General features: G+C 39.6%; 2 protein-coding genes across 5 annotated transcripts in view; one reads left to right on the top strand and one right to left on the bottom strand.

Annotated features, from left to right (window-relative positions):
* The window catches only part of TXNDC16 (thioredoxin domain containing 16), a 111,917-nt gene extending 109,700 nt beyond the window's left edge, over nt 1–2,217 (bottom strand). For 2 of the 4 annotated variants that reach the window (XM_079913220.1, XM_079913223.1), the window contains exon 1: nt 1,974–2,217. The gene's annotated coding sequence lies outside the window, so the exon portion shown is untranslated. The remainder of the gene's footprint in view (nt 1–1,973) is intronic. The other 2 variants (XM_079913221.1, XM_079913222.1) reach the window with 2 other exon arrangements.
* Nucleotides 2,218–2,302: 85 nt separating this feature from the next.
* The window catches only part of GPR137C (G protein-coupled receptor 137C), a 52,905-nt gene continuing 39,287 nt past the window's right edge, over nt 2,303–15,920 (top strand). Inside the window, exon 1 of the mRNA XM_079913224.1 lies at nt 2,303–3,205. Within this exon, the coding sequence (XP_079769350.1) occupies nt 2,807–3,205 (399 nt within the window). The 5' untranslated portion in view covers nt 2,303–2,806. The remainder of the gene's footprint in view (nt 3,206–15,920) is intronic.

Raw genomic sequence — 15,920 nt, 5'->3', positions numbered from 1 at the left:
GATAGTTTCCCCTTTAAAGGCCTAAATTTCCCTTATGATTAAACATAAAACTAATGGTTTCCCCTCTCAAGAAAGAGAGGAAATTAACAACTGTAAATATTAAACAAATTACACCAAGATCTACAGGCATCATTCTCTGGGAAATGCCACATTTCATATTCTGCAACAAATGGGGCATATAATGCTTACAAAGTTCCTGTAGGAACATTCTGTCAAAAATTAGCTTGCTTACAGTTTAATGCCGCTTTTAGAGAACAGAACCTGCTCACTGAACCTGACTCAAATAAAACGTTGATTAGATCTCATCACAGTTTACCACTTAAGACCCAAAGGAGGCAATAAAAGGAGTCAACATCTATCCACTTAAGAGTTCCCTCAAGGAAGTGGGGCAAAATCTTCTACCTGCACCCCCTATATATATGCCCCCAAAAAAGGAAGAGAAAAAAAGCGGATATTCTGATTTGCTATGACACTGGAATAAAAAGTCTCACAAACAAAGATGTAAAACTAGTGTGGGTGCTATCCAAATGTCGTTTACTCTCACTTTGAGTAGAGAATACAGGAAAAAAAAGAAAAACCCCTTCATGGTGAAAATCTATTCATGACCTGATTCATTGATTATAGAAGATACAAAAATAGGCCATGCCAGAGAATAAGAGGCTTTCCTGATTTTGACAAGTGCCTAAAAGCACATAACTCTGAGTTCATGCTTAATTTATGGGCTTAAGCACAGAACTGCAATCAGTTACCTCACTGGGGCCCGGAGCACTCTGTCCCCTTTCAAATAGAACTGTGTACTGCCCTAACCACATTCCCTATGAATCCATGAGGCCAATGTCTTCAATTCCAATAAAGCTGAGATCCTTCTTTAGAGCGCTGATGTTGGATGAGGACTGTTAACTTCTTACAGCAAGTTGTACTCTAGTGTAGGCTGCACAGCACAACCTGCTCAGCTGAATGTTTCATCAGAGGGATCTCCACATAACAGTGCCAGGCCTAAACATCTATCACAGTTTGTCAGCACACCTACAAAGAATCCAAAACACACCAGTATCTGGTGCCTGGGGAAACTACTGTCCCACAGTCTGGAGCACAAGAGATTTTTACCTTCCCTGTGGATCACTTAGCTAGGAAAGAAAGTAGCAACACTCTTCTTAGAATGGTGAGTTAGGAGAGGCTGAGTCTTAGCTGCACCAATAAATGTAGCACTGTCTTTCGGAGGGACACTTATTTAGCGATATGCCACCCATCCTAAGGGGAACACAAATTATTCCCTCACCATTTTGCACTAATTTGCTCATTTTATTACCAAACATCCCCCCCAAAAAAAGTCAACAAATATTATCTCAGTCCAATATACGTGGGAAAATCTATTTATTCCTCATTTATTTACAGCAGAAACATAATATAGCATGTGTTTTGTATATCTCTGAGCCCTAGAAATAGCGCCACCATCCACCACACAGGGGACTAAGGCTTGAAGGAATACATGTGGAATTTAAGAAGCACAGACTATTCTACCTTTTCCTCTCTAGACATTCAAAGACTTAAAATTCTGCCGTTTTGCCTAAACTTATGCCCACAGCATCTTTCCAAATTCTAAGTTTCAAAGACCCACCTTCCCCCCACGCTGAGACGGCTTCCATATCCATCCCATTCTAATTCCACTCTTCTTTCTGGGACATATCCCGAGGGAGGGAGGTTCTTTTACTTAGAGCTTCCGTTCAGCCTTCGCCTCATTCCTTGCCCTCTCCCCACAGAAGGGCTCCCGTTTTACTACCTGCTCACGCTAGGGAAAAAAAAGAAAGCAAAACGTCCCTTAAAAGGATCCAGGTGAGGCCCCTTCTAAGCCAAACTCCAGAGCTGGGCAGTGCTGTCCTTGCTGGGGGAGAGCCGCCAGGTCTGAATCCCCGCAGGCATCCCTGCCGTCAGAAACCACAGTCCTCGCCTGCAGGACCCGCGCTGCCACCTACCTATCGAGACCTGAGGACAAGACCTGCGGGCTGGGACCCGGACGGCTGACCGACAGTTCCCGCCACAAGAAGGATGAAAGGCAGAAGGCGGGCCCATGCCTCGCTTGCCGGGCATCCACGAACCGCTCCCCCTACCTGCGGGTTTGCAGCGCTCCCAACCCTCCGCGCCAGCAGCCTCCACCGCTCGCTGGAGTCAGCCTGCTGGGCAAAAAACAACCACGAGGCTCCTCCCGGTCCTCGTGGGTCTTACGTGCAGCCTTTCCAGCCAATGGGAAGCGCAGGGGGCGGAGCGACAGCCGCCCCGCTGACAGGCGACAACCGAGCCCGCCCGCAGGCGCGAGCTGGCCGTGCAGTTGCTGGACCAATCGGCAGCATGGGTGGGGAGTGAAGGGGAGGAGCAAGAGGGGAAAGCGGGCACCCAATCAGAGCTTGGCCTCCTGGAGCGACAGGTCCAGCGGCCTGTGGCCTTCCGAGCGCGGCGCGAGGGGGCGAGCCCGCTTGGGCCAATCGGCGGGAGCCCACGGTGCGGAGCGAGCACCTCAAATGCTCGGGTTTCTCAGCTGATTGTCTCCAGCCGAGAGTTGTTTTTTGCAGCTACCGAGCCGAGCCGCAGCAGGAGGAGCCGAGACCCCCCGGGGGGGGGCGGGGAGAGGAGGCGGGGTCCCAGGAGCCGCGGCTGCTCTCCGCGGGGCTCCGGGTCCTGTCACGGCGCTTCCTGGGGTTGGAGGTTGGGGTGGGTGGGGGGTCAGGGAGACATCCTTCTCCCCCTCGACAGCGTCTCCGAGTCCGGCCCCTTGCTTCCCGCGCTCTTTCGCCCGCCCCCTAGCCCCCTCATGAGGGCGTCCGTGCCGGGTCCGGCGGCCGGCCGCGAGCCCTCCACGCCCGGCGGGGGCGGCGGAGGCGCCGCGGTGCCGGGCTCCGTGCAGTTGGCGCTGAGCATCCTGCACGCCCTGCTCTACGCCGCGCTCTTCGCCTTTGCCTACCTGCAGCTGTGGCGGCTGCTCCTGTACCGTGAGCGGCGGCTGAGTTACCAGAGCCTCTGCCTCTTCCTCTGTCTCCTGTGGGCAGCGCTCAGGACCACCCTCTTCTCCGCCGCCTTCTCGCTCAGCGGCTCCCTGCCCCTGCTCCGGCCGCCCGCTCACCTGCACTTCTTCCCCCACTGGCTGCTCTACTGCTTCCCCTCCTGTCTCCAGTTCTCCACGCTCTGTCTCCTCAACCTCTACCTAGCGGAGGTAAGGCGGCAGGACCAGCACGCGGGGCCGGGCGGGAGAGCGGGGCCGCAGAGTTCAACTCGGGCTGAGGACCGGTGGCGGGGGTGGGGGGGGGTGCGAACCGCGAGAGGCGGACCCGAGAGCAGCCCGGGGGAAACCGAGGCACGCATGGTGTGTGCGCCAGGGTTCTCGTCCTAAACTTAAGCAGCCGATCGGCTCGGCGACTGAGGGGCTTGCGGGGTGTGAGCGAGACTGTGTGTTCCGACAACTTGAAACAGCAGGACCAGCCTTTGTTCAGCGTCCTGGCCCTCTAAGGGAAGGTGTCGGTGCCACCGACAAAGTGGCATCGCAAAAAGTAGCAGCCCCAGTAGCTCTGCTGAAGCTGGACTGTGTTGAGAGAGGTTGGATGCTGAGGTAGCAGCAGCTCTGCTGAAGCTGGACTGCTGCCAGCCATTACGTCACCAGGCAGAGCTGTTCCTCTGCTATTGTTGCTGCGTTTCTTTTATTAGAAGCTTTATTCTCTCCTGCATCTCCTTTCCCCGGGCTCGATAAGCCTCACACAGATTCCGTTCGATAGTTCTCCGGCGGGGTTAATAAGCCATAACCAATGTCGAGGATCAGTATAAAGACCTCCGTAAAGCCCCGAGTGTGTTTGCCCCAGTTGCTTCATGTTTTGTTTTGGCTATTTATCCTACCTCTTATAGACTAGTCTTTTTTTTTTTTTTTTTGAGCTAATTAAGAGAGAAAATACTAGCTTAACCTGCGCCTATTGCAGAAACAAACCACCAAACTGTTTTTTCAATAACTTGCTTAATAGCTGGAACCTAATCACACCCCCTTTCTCTTTTATGAGGAATTGCTGGTTGGTTTGCATTGTTCTGCAGCACTTAGGTATTTAACCCATTTCAAACAGGTTTGGGAGTGTAAGGTTGTCAATCATGTGTGCCAGCTAGTGGTATTTAAGCCACAGTATTTTGAGAATTGCCAAAAAAAAAAAAAAAAACAATTCCCCCGCCCTCCCCGCAAAAAAAAAAAAATCTTGAGGAGGAGAGGAAACAAGGTGACATCATATGCTTAATACTGACTAATATAGAACAATATTGGTCTATGCAGCTAATCCTCTCAAAGGCTTTTGGAGGTGATGAGAATTAACATAGTTCTGAGCAAAAGTAAAGAAACATTTGAGGCAGATTAAGTGTTTATATTCCCTGCGTAAACCAACTCTTTTCTCCCATAATAGCTAGGAAGTAGAATGCATAATTTTAAAAGCACAGTCATAACTTCAGCTTTTTACCACACTAAAAACAACAGTTCAGAATAGGCAACAAAACTAATTTAGCTTTAATTCCCCATCATTTGGAAGTCCAAGCAATACAATGACAAAAACCCAAACATTAAGAAGCCGTAAGTAAAAAGCATGGGTAATCATAAATCAAATAAACATGCCAATCATGTCACTTATTTGAAGATGTTCTGATCTTCTAGTTGTTGTCTAAACTGTTACAACACTTCAGTCCTTCATAGTTAAGCTGATACATTGTATTCTTCCTGACACCATTTCTGATACACTACCAGCAACATCTCATCATTAAAGCTTTGCTCTAGCTTCAGATATAGTTAATTTACCTCAGAGTGACTAGCAGTCCTTAGGCCATGAGTATCAGATAATTTGTTTTTCCCCTATGCATTTTTGACTAACAAAGTCATATTAATGACTCATCGTAAAATAATTGGTGGGCATTTCATAAAGTAGCTAAATACTCTTTTTACTTTTTTCTTGAAATATAACATATAACATAAAGTACATAAAGCTTAAGTATACAGCTAGGTGAAATTTTACATACACTCGTGTTACCACCACTAGATTAAAATATACAGCATTTTCAGTGCCCCAGAAGGTCCGCTTGTGCCCTTTACCAGTCATACCTGTCACCCTGAGGTAAACACAATGTGAGTAAACATTATCACAATAGAAAAAAAGCATCTGTATTTAAGCTCAAAATTCTAAAAGTATACTTCTACGGCATAAACTACACAATATCTAGATTGGGTTTTCAGTCTTTTGATTGCTGTTATTCCAAGCTAGTGACAGAATTTAAACGTCTAAAAGTCTTCCTGTTAAATGGATCTCTTGTTAGTTTCATGTACTTTTTAAAAAGCAATAAGATTCTATTACCCTAGAAAACATAATTTGGAAAGAAGCTGAACTAAAGTTTTTTTCATTTTGTAGTGTCTCCTAGAAAGAGTGTAGGTTGTTTGTCTATCCGTTTTTTTAGTAAAATTAACAATTTTAAGACACATAACTATAACTTGAACAAATTTTCAACCTGTTTAAAAAGAGATATTTTAACCAGAAATCATTTCCATATTCACTAAAAAAATCCAAAGGAATCTGTATTTAAAATAGTATTTGAATTCAAATTTTTATATCAATTTCAAGTAACTGGAAGCACACTTCTTATTGATCGTTCTGAATGAATAAAGCTTTCCCAATGAGTTCTTTGTTTTTTCTTTTTTAAAATAAATTTATTTTATTTATTTATTTTTGGCTGCGTTGGGTCTTCGTTGCTGTGCCCAGGCTTTCTCTAGTTGCAGAGAGTGGGGGCTACTGTTCATTGCACTGCGCGGGCTTCTCATTGCGGTGGCTTCTCTTGTTGTGGAGCACGGGCTCTAGGTGCGCGGGCTTCAGTAGTTGTGACACGCAGGCTCAGTAGTTGTGGCTTGCAGGCTCTAGAGCACAGGCTCAGTAGTTGTGGCACCGGGGCTTAGTTGCTCCGCAGCATGTGGGATCTTCCCAGACCAGGGCTCGAACCCACGTCCCCTGCATTGGCAGGCGGATTCTTAACCACTGCGCCACCAGAGAATCCCCCCAGTGAGTTCTTTGTATTATAGCAAAGCGATAGGGAAAGTCTACATGGTGACAAAAACAAAACTTAACTAAAATTTGACCTTTTTTTTAACAAAAGGTCCTTATATCTGTTTTAAATAGTTGTGCTTCTTGATTACCAAATCACTCTGTCTTTACTGTCATATTAAATGCCAATTTCATTTTACTTTTGACCTCTTTAAAGTATTTGTTGTGTCCATTTCTCACTAATTAAAAACATCCTAACTTTAAGGACTTAGTTACAAAGAACCATAGAGCAGTGTAAAAATAAAGTTAGTAAAACAACCATTACTACTTTGAATACATTTTGCTAGTTCTTCTAAAAATAAGTTTTCGAAAAGTTAAGACTGGGCTTCCCTGGTGGTGCAGTTGTTAAGAATCCCCCTGCCAATGCAGGGGACACAGGTTCGAGCCCTGGTCCGGGAAGATCCCACATGCTGCGGAGCAACTAAGCCCGTGCTCCACAACTACTGAGCCTGCACTGTAGAGCCAGCAAGCCACAACTACTGAGCCCACGTGCCTAGAGCCCATGCTTCACAACAAAAGAAGCCACTGCAGTGAGAAGCCCGCGCACTGCAAAGAAGAGCAGCCCCCCCTTGCCACAACTAGAGAAAGCCCGCTCACAGTAACGAAGACCCAATGCAGCCAAAAATAAATAAAATAAAAAATAAATTTATATTAAAAAGTTAAGGGCTTCCCTGGTGGCGCAGTGGTTGGGGGTCCGCCTGCCGATGCAGGGGGCGCGGGTTCATGTCCTGGTCCAGGGGAATCCCACGTGCCACGGAGCGGCTGGGCCTGTGCTCCGTGGCAGGAGAGGCCACAGCAGTGAGAGGCCTGCTTACTGCAAAAAAAAAAAAAAAAAAAAAAGTTAAGACTGCCTAAACCACTCTTTCTTTTGTTGACTACACTTGAATGGAATTCAAATGAGGGGGAGTAGCCCTTTCTGAAATAATTAGATTTACCATACTTAACCTCCTGGAAGCAGATAGTTGAAAAAAAGAAAAAAAGAAAAACCTGTACACTAAGTTAAAAACACCTATTGAACTTTTTCCAGCATGATTAATAGAACGTGTACTTTACCAGAGAACGGTTCACAGTCCTGTATGTTTAACAGAGAAGGTTTCAGTCTTTAAAACAAATTATGTGATAAAACATGGTACCTACCATTGGAACAAGTAAAAGGACTAAAAATGAGTGTTGATAGTATACTATCTTTGGAGTATTGTTGATGCATGCCAAAATCAATGAGTTCATCTCCATGACCCATAGTGACATTTTTTTCTTGCAATTTTGTAAAATGGGTGCCAGTTGCTTAATCGGGATAAAATGCAGTGACTAAATCACAGTGCCAAAACAGCTAGGAAAATTAAATTCAGAATCTTAACTCTTATATTCATGGATGCTATCATTGTCCCTGACATTGGATATATTCTTCCAAATATTGATGGAATGTCAAACAACATGGAGTGCAACTTAACGGTACTTTGGTTTTGTTACCATGTTCTGTGATTTCTCACAAAAGTATTTCTACCACCTAAAATAGAAATTCCTTAAGGATAAGAAGTTATTTTATCATACTTTAATCTCATAGAACAATGGTGAATATATTTTTGAATGACAATCTTGAAAAGGCCAAAATCTTGAAAATATTTAGCTATCTAAAATTTGAGAGTTAATTTTGATGAATATGTGAGGTAAATTATTTGTGTACTTTCTGGGATCTTTATATTTTCTGCCTAAAAGATTGCTTATGATATGAATGCTAAGATTCTCTTAGATTTTCTTGGTTTAGTTAGTTACTTCTGATTACTACAGGTAAAATCTTACTAATGAAGCCACTTTAATATATTAGAGTTTTGCTTAGCAAAACTATTCTTATATCATGGCAAATGGCCCATGATAATTAGGGCTTTGCTAATTTGATTTCAACAAATTCTATTAAACAGAAAAGTCTGCAGAACAAGCAAGTCTCACATCATGAGTCAGTTACTATTTACTGGAAATCGTGGTTTTGTCAATGTTGGGTTTTTATCCATAACTGTGATTATGAACTGTTTTTATCCAAATCTTCTAAACTGTTCTATCCATTAACTTGATTGTTTTTCCTGAGATCATCTGTGAAGCAAGAGTTTGCGATACAGTTCCATGGCAAAGACCTGATTACAATGCCTTACATTCTATGTGATTTAATATTTTCAAAGCACTTCATAACAGTTGTCTTCATAATCCCTATGAAATAGGTAGATATAAACAAGGTGTGATTTGTCCAAGGTTTTATGGCTAATATAATATGTATCAGAAATGAGACTACTGCATAGCCCACAGGCTATAAAGTCTTGTCAAGTGATCGCTCCCTGTGAACTTTTCTGAATACCATTAACACTGTTTATTATTTAGTGCTCACTATTTAACTTGCTTTCCCATTTTCCACCATTTCAAACCTTTTCCACTCTCCAGCAAACTTTTTTCCTCCTTCATACTCAGCACATGACCCTCGCCTCCTAGTTTATAGAAATAGAAACCAGGGCCATCTGGCTGAACAGAGATTCCGAGAAATGCCTTAAAATGCTACAGAGAGCATTTAATCCCTTTCAATGAATGATTGAGCTGGTAAGTGAGGAAGTTCCTCAGAGACAAGAAACCACAAAAAAAGAAGTGAATATGAAATTATAAAGTACCACACAAATATTTGTCTTGGGTTTTGGGGTAGTTGCTAGCTGCTTCCTGCTAACCTAAAGCCTGGATTTCAATGTGCTGGGGTTCTGAAGAGGTGACATAGGAGGCAATACCTGGTGGCGAGGTCTAAACAAAGAACTCATCTGCTCCAACTTAATGCCAGGACTCTCGGAACACACATCTTCAGTGGATGAATTATGGGATAAATAAGCAGATCCTTAGAGGTTGGTGGTGGGATTTATGCTTGTCTCTGCCTTGGCTCTGGGTGAAGGAGGTACAAATTGAGGAAAGAAATGTCTTCTCTGAAAATGCGTAGCAAGCTTATTCTCACACAAGTTTGAAGCCTGAAATCACACTTCTGTGATGTTAGAGGGGGAAAAATCCTGGGTTGGTGGTAACCTCAAGGACCTGGAAGGAGCAAATGCAAATAATCTGTTGAGGAGTGTACTGTACTCCCAGAATCCTGACAAATAAAATTTGAAAGAACATGAGCTCAAAATGAAAAATCACTCTAGGGACTCTTCCCTGCAAAGATTGAAGATGTCAGAATTATCAGATAGATTGTATAAAATTTTCACTTATCTGATTTAAGTAAGTAAACACTGGTGATATATGATAAATAATCAAAATTGACTAGGCATATTTGGAGAAAAGTCATTTTTTAAATGAAAAATACAATTAAAATTAGAAACTGAAATGAACTGAACAGATTAAATAGCTAAAAAGAAATCATTAAGCTCAAAGATCTGAGGGAGAAAATCACCCAGAATATAGCCCAGAGAAATAAAAGATGGAAATAAGAGATTAACAGAGAATGAAGATATAATGAGCAGGTCCAGTGTATATCTAATTAGAATTTCAGAGAAATTACTTAAAAGAATAATGACTTAGAGTTTTCCCAAATTTATGAAAGATGCCAAATTTCAAATTCAGAGAGCCCAAAAAACCCAAGACAGGTTAAAAGAAAATGAACAGAGTAAAACCTCAAAATACCAAAGACAAAATGTTTTTAAAACAATTAGAGATAATATTACCAACAAAGGAATGAAAGTTAGTTTTTGTTGGCATTTCATTAACAACTAATGAATCCAGAAGATGGTGAAACATCTTGAAAATGCTGAGAGAAAATAACCAGCAAAATTCTACCCACAATAAAACTATCAATAATAAGGGTGAAATAAAAGCTAAGTTGGGAGTGACATCAGCAAGATGGTGATGGACCCTCCATCCCCCTGAAAACATACTGATCAGCAACAAGTCATAAATTCCCTTTGTGAGAGATCCAGAGACGAATTGAAAGGCTCCTGCACTGCAGGTGAACACAAAACGAGAATCACCAAAACCAGTAGGGAGATTTGGGACAGACTCTCGTCAGAGTCCCTGACCCCAGCACAGTGCCATAAAATTGGGAAGAGACCTCCTAGGTCTCAGTTTCTCCCAGAGGAGGGAAGGGGTTAGTTCACATGTCCAGCACCCCAGCTTTTCTTGGGGAGCTCCCCAGAGATCAGGCTTCTGTCTTGCCAGTCTTAGAACCCTGACAGGTTCAGTACAGTTTAGACACCTGGAGGAGAATGGAGACAGCAATTTGAACTGGCAGACAACATAGTTCCCCTGCTTCCTCAGCACAGAACGAGCAAACCAGAACTACAGCTTCCTGCTACTCCCTGAGGAGGGAAAGAGTTGGTAGAGGCCCCCAAAGGCTCTGGACAAGTTGATTGGTGACAGTGTTCTACTGTCCAAGGCCAGTCCATGAAGATTGGGAGAGGTACCTGTTTTGTCTAATGCACAGACAGTAATGCAGAGAGTTGAGAAAAATGAAGAATCAGGCAGAGATGTTTCAAACAAAGCAAGATAAATCTCCAGAAACCCTAATGAAACAGAGGTATATAATTTACCTGACAGAGAATTCAAAATAACTGTCATTAAGATGCTAACTACAGGCAAGAGAACAAAGCATGAGAAATTTCAACAGAGATAGAAAATGTTAAGGGAATTCCCTGGCGGTCCAGTGGTTAGGACTTCGCTCTTCCACTGCAGGGGGCATGGGTTCAAACGCTGGTAGGGAAACTAAGATCCCACAAGCCACACAGCACAGCCAAAAAAAAAAAAAAGTACAAAACAGAAATCATGGAACTGAAGAACATGAAAACTGAAGTGAAAAATTCACTTGAGCAGTTCATCAATAGACTAGATATCAGACAGGAGAAAGGATCAGTGAACTTTAAGACAAGTCATTGGAAATAATTTAGTCAGAAAAGAAAAAGGAATGAAAAAGAATGAACAAAACTAAAGGAACTTATGGTACACCATCAAACAGATCCATATACACATTGAATCCCAGACAGAGAAGAAAGTACCAGAAAGCTTATTTGATGATGATGATAATGATGACTGAAAAATTCCCAAAACTAGAGTAGAAAATGGACATCCAGATCCAAGAAGTCAAAAGAATACAAAGAAATCCACACCAAGACACATTATAATCAAATTATCAGAAGTCAAAGGCCTTTGAATTTTGAAAGCAGAGAAGGAAGAGACTTGTCACAGGGGAACCCCTACAAGACTATAAGAAATTTTTCAGCAGAAATTTTGCAGGCCAGAAAAAGAGCAGGATAATCTTATTAAGGTGCTAAGAGAAAACAACAACAACAACAAAACGCCAAGTAAGAATAACATACTCTGCAAAACTAGCCTTCAAAAAATAGAGAGATCATGACCTTCCCAGATAAACAAAAGCTGAAGGTCACCACTAGACCTGTCTTGTAAGAAATGCTAAAGAGAGTTCTTCAGGTTGAAACAAAATGATGCTAAAAAGTAACACAGTAGCATAGGTATGAAACTCATTGATAAAGATGAATATATAGACAAATACAGAATATTGTATTACTATAATGGTGGTGGGTAAATCACTTTTAATTCTAGTATAAAAGTTAAGAATAAATATTAAACTAACTATAAAGATATTAAAAGATACACAATATAAACAGATGTAAGTTATGACAACAATAAAATGTTGGAGGGTGGGTGGAAGAAGTTTAAGTGTAGAGTTTTTGTATGCAGTTGAATTTATCAGCTTTAAATAGACTGTTTCATAAGATATTTTTTGTAAGCCTTAAGGTAACCACACACACGGACATACACCACACACACACTATAGAAGTTACACAAAATTAAAATGGAAAATAATCAAAGTATATCAATATGAAAAAAAATTAACAAAACAGGAAAACAGCAAGAGAGGAAATAACAGACCAAAGAACTACAAAGCTAATAGAAAAACATCAACAAAATAGCAATATAAATAGTTTCTTTCCAGTAAGTACTTTAAATGTAAATTGATTAAACTCCCCAATCAAAGGACATAAGAGTTGCTGAATGGACTAAAAATATAAAAGACCAAACTGTATGCTGTCTACAAGAAACTCACTTTCGATTTAAAGGTACACATAGACTGAAAATAAAAGGATGGAAAAAGATACTATGCAAATAGTAACCAAAAGAATGCAGGGGTTGCTTTAGTTAGACAAAATAGACTTTAAGTCAAAAACTGTCATAAGAGGCAAAGAAGGACATTATATTATTATATTATGAAAGGGTCAATCCTCCAGGTAGATATAACAATTATAAATATGCATCCAATATCAGAGTACCTAAACATATAAAACAAATATTGACAGAACGGAAGGGAGAAATAAGACAGTAACACCATAACAGTAAGAGACTTCAATGCCCCGCTTTCAATAACGGATAGAACATCCAGACAGAAGATCAATAAAGAAACCAAGCACTTGAGCAACATTATGGACCAAATGGCACTGACAGACATATGTAGAACATTTCACACAACAGCAGCAAAATACACATTCTTCTCAAGCACACATAGATCTTGCTCCAGGGTAGATTGCATGTTAGGTCACAAAATAAGTCTTAGCGCATTTAATAAGATTAAGATCATACAAAGTATCTTTTCCGACTACAGTGAAATGAAACTAAAACTCAATAGCAGAAGTAAAACTGGAAAATTTACAACTATGTGAAAATTAACACACTGTTGAACAACCATTGGGTCAAAGAAATCAAAAAGGAAATTAGAAAATATGTCTTGACAAAAGAAAACACAACATTCCCCAAATTATGGGTTGCAGCAAAAGCAGTACTAAGAGAGATTTCCATAAGCACCTACATTTGAAAAGAAGAAAGATCTCAGATGAACAGCCTAACTTTACACCTCAAGGAGCTGAAAAATAGAACAAACTAAGCCCAGAATTAGCAGAAGGAAGGAGATAACAAAGATCAGAGCAGAAATAAACAAAATAGAGAATTAAAAAACAATTTTAAAAATTGATGAAACTAAGTTTTTTGAAAAGCTAAATAAAATTGACAAACTCTTAGCTAGACAATTAAGAAAAAAAGACAAAATAAGTAAAAGCAGAAATGAAAGAAGAGACATTACAACTGATGCCACAGAAATAAAAAGGGTCATAAGAGACTACTATAAGTAGTTATATACCAACAAGCTGAATAACTGAGAAGAAATCGATAAATTCCCATAAACATACAACCTACCAAGACTGAATCATGAAGAAACAGAAAGTATGAACAGACCTATAACTAGTATGGAGATTGAATCAATAATCAAAAAGCTCCCAGTAAAGAAACGTCCAGACCCAGATGGCTTCACTGGAGAATTCTACCAAATATTTAAAGAGTTAATATCAGTTATTCTCAAACATTTCCAAAAAAATTGAAGAGGAGAGAAGACTTCCTAACTAGTTCAATGAGGCCAGCATCACCTTGATACTAAAGCCAAAGATACCACCTGAAAAGAAAACTACAGGCCAGTATTCCTGATGAATATAGATGCAAAAGTCCTCAACAAAATACTATCAAACTGAATCCAACAGCACATTAAAAGTGTTATACACCATGACCAAGTGGGAATTACCTCTGAGATATATGGATGGTTCAAGAAAATCAATTAATGTAATATACCACATTAACAGAACAAAAGATAAGTCACATCTTTACAATAGATGCAGAAAAGGCATTTGACAAAATTTAACACCCTTTCATGATAAAAACTCAACAAAGAATAGAAAAAAAATACTTCAATGTAACAAAAAAAAGCTACAACTAACATCATTTTTTTTAATGTCTTGAGATATTTTCTAATTTCCCTTCTGCTTTCTTCCTTGACCCAATGGTTCTTCAAGAATGTGTTGTTTAATTTTCTAGTTTTACTTCTGCTCTTAGAAAATATAAAGAATATAAAAAATATGCAAGGAAATAACAAAAAATGCCAGTCATTGAGTATAATTTCTTTTTATTTCATGGAACACTTTTAGAAATTGACAACATACTAGAGCATGAAAGCAACACTTAACAAATTAGAGGCAGTGAGACACAGTGACTGAGAGTACATCTCAACCACTTACTGGCTCTGCCTATGTCCCATTTCCAAAAATGGATAATAATAATACATACTCCATAGGGTTATTGTGAGGACTAACTGATACAAAAATCAGAAAAAATAATTATAAAAATAACTTCAGGGAACTATATTCAATATCCTGTCATAAACCATAATGGAAGAGAATATGAAAAAGAATATATGTATAACTGAATCACTTTGCTATACAGCAGAAATTAACACAACATTGTAAATCAACTACAATAAGTTTTTTAAAAAAATAATTGCAAATATCTCTCATGAACATAGATTCAAAAATCCTTGACAAATCAAATCCAAATATATAGATAAAGGATAACATATCATGACAAAATATGTTTTATCCCAAGAATACAACATTGGTTTAACATTCAAAAATCAATGTAATAAACCATATTTGCAGTGTAGGGGAGAAAATCATACCATCTCAATAGATACAGGAAAAGAATTTGACAAAATTCAACAACCATTCATGATTTTTTTAAAAAATCAACTTTTAGCAAACTAAGAACAGAAATTCCTCAATCTACTAAAGAGCATCTACAAAAATACCTGTAGCCAACATAATAATGATGAAAGACTGAAAGATTACTCCCTATGCAAGAGGCAGGTACTTCACTTCTTGTCCTAGCCATTGTGCTGGAGGTTCAGCCATTGCAACAAGGTAAGGAAAAAAAGACAAACATTAGAAAGAAAGAAGTAAAATTGTCTTTATTTGTAGGTGACATGATTGAGGAAAAAATTTTAATGAACCTACAAAAATCAACTAGAGCTAATAAGTGAATTTAGGAAGTTTGCAGGATAAAACTATTTCATATACTAGCAGAAAACAATTGAAAAAAGAAATATAAAAACAATTCCATTTACGATAGTGCCCCACCCCAAATTAAAATATTTATGAATAAATAATATATGTGCAAGATCTTTACAATGAAAACTACAAAACTACTGAGAGAAATTAAAGAAGGCCTAAGTAAATGGCAAAAAATACCCTGGAAGAACCATTATTTTTAAGATATCACTTCTCCCCTAAATTGATATATATATTCAATGCAATCCCAATTAAAATATTAGCAGGATTTTTTGGTAGCAGTTGCCAAGATTATTTTTAAATGTATGTAGAAATACAGAGCATTTAGAATAGCGGAAACAATTTTGAAAAAGAAAACCAAAGTTGGATGATCACACTACCTGATTTCAAGACTTCCTGTAAAGCTATAGTAATTGAGACATTGTAATACTAGGGAAAAGATAGACATATAGATCAATGGAGAAGAAATGAGAATGCAGAATTAGACCCACACATATATAGTCAATAGACTTTTTACAAAGGTGCTCAGGTAATTGAGTGAGGAAAGGAACATTTTTTTCAATAAATGGTTCTGAAATAATTGGGTATCCATATGGGGAACAATGAATACTGATTCTTACGTCACACCATACTTAGAAATCTACTTGCTATGGATCATAGACCTAAATGTAAAAGCTAAAACTCGTAGAAGAAAATCTTCATTACTTTGTAGGAGCCAAACATTTCTTAGGAAACAAAAAGCATGAACCCAAATTGACAAGACTTTATCAAAATAAAAGCTTGTTTTTTGCAAAACGGATAATGATTTGCAGCACATGTATCTGGCAAAGTACTTGTATCCAGAATAAATGAAGAACTCTTACAACTCAACAGTAAGAAAATCCAATAAATATGGGCAAAATATTTTAACAGA

Source organism: Stenella coeruleoalba (assembly GCF_951394435.1).
Source record: "Stenella coeruleoalba genome assembly, chromosome: 2".
NCBI lineage: Eukaryota > Metazoa > Chordata > Mammalia > Artiodactyla > Delphinidae > Stenella > Stenella coeruleoalba.
This window is presented reverse-complemented; position numbering and strand designations above follow the sequence as displayed.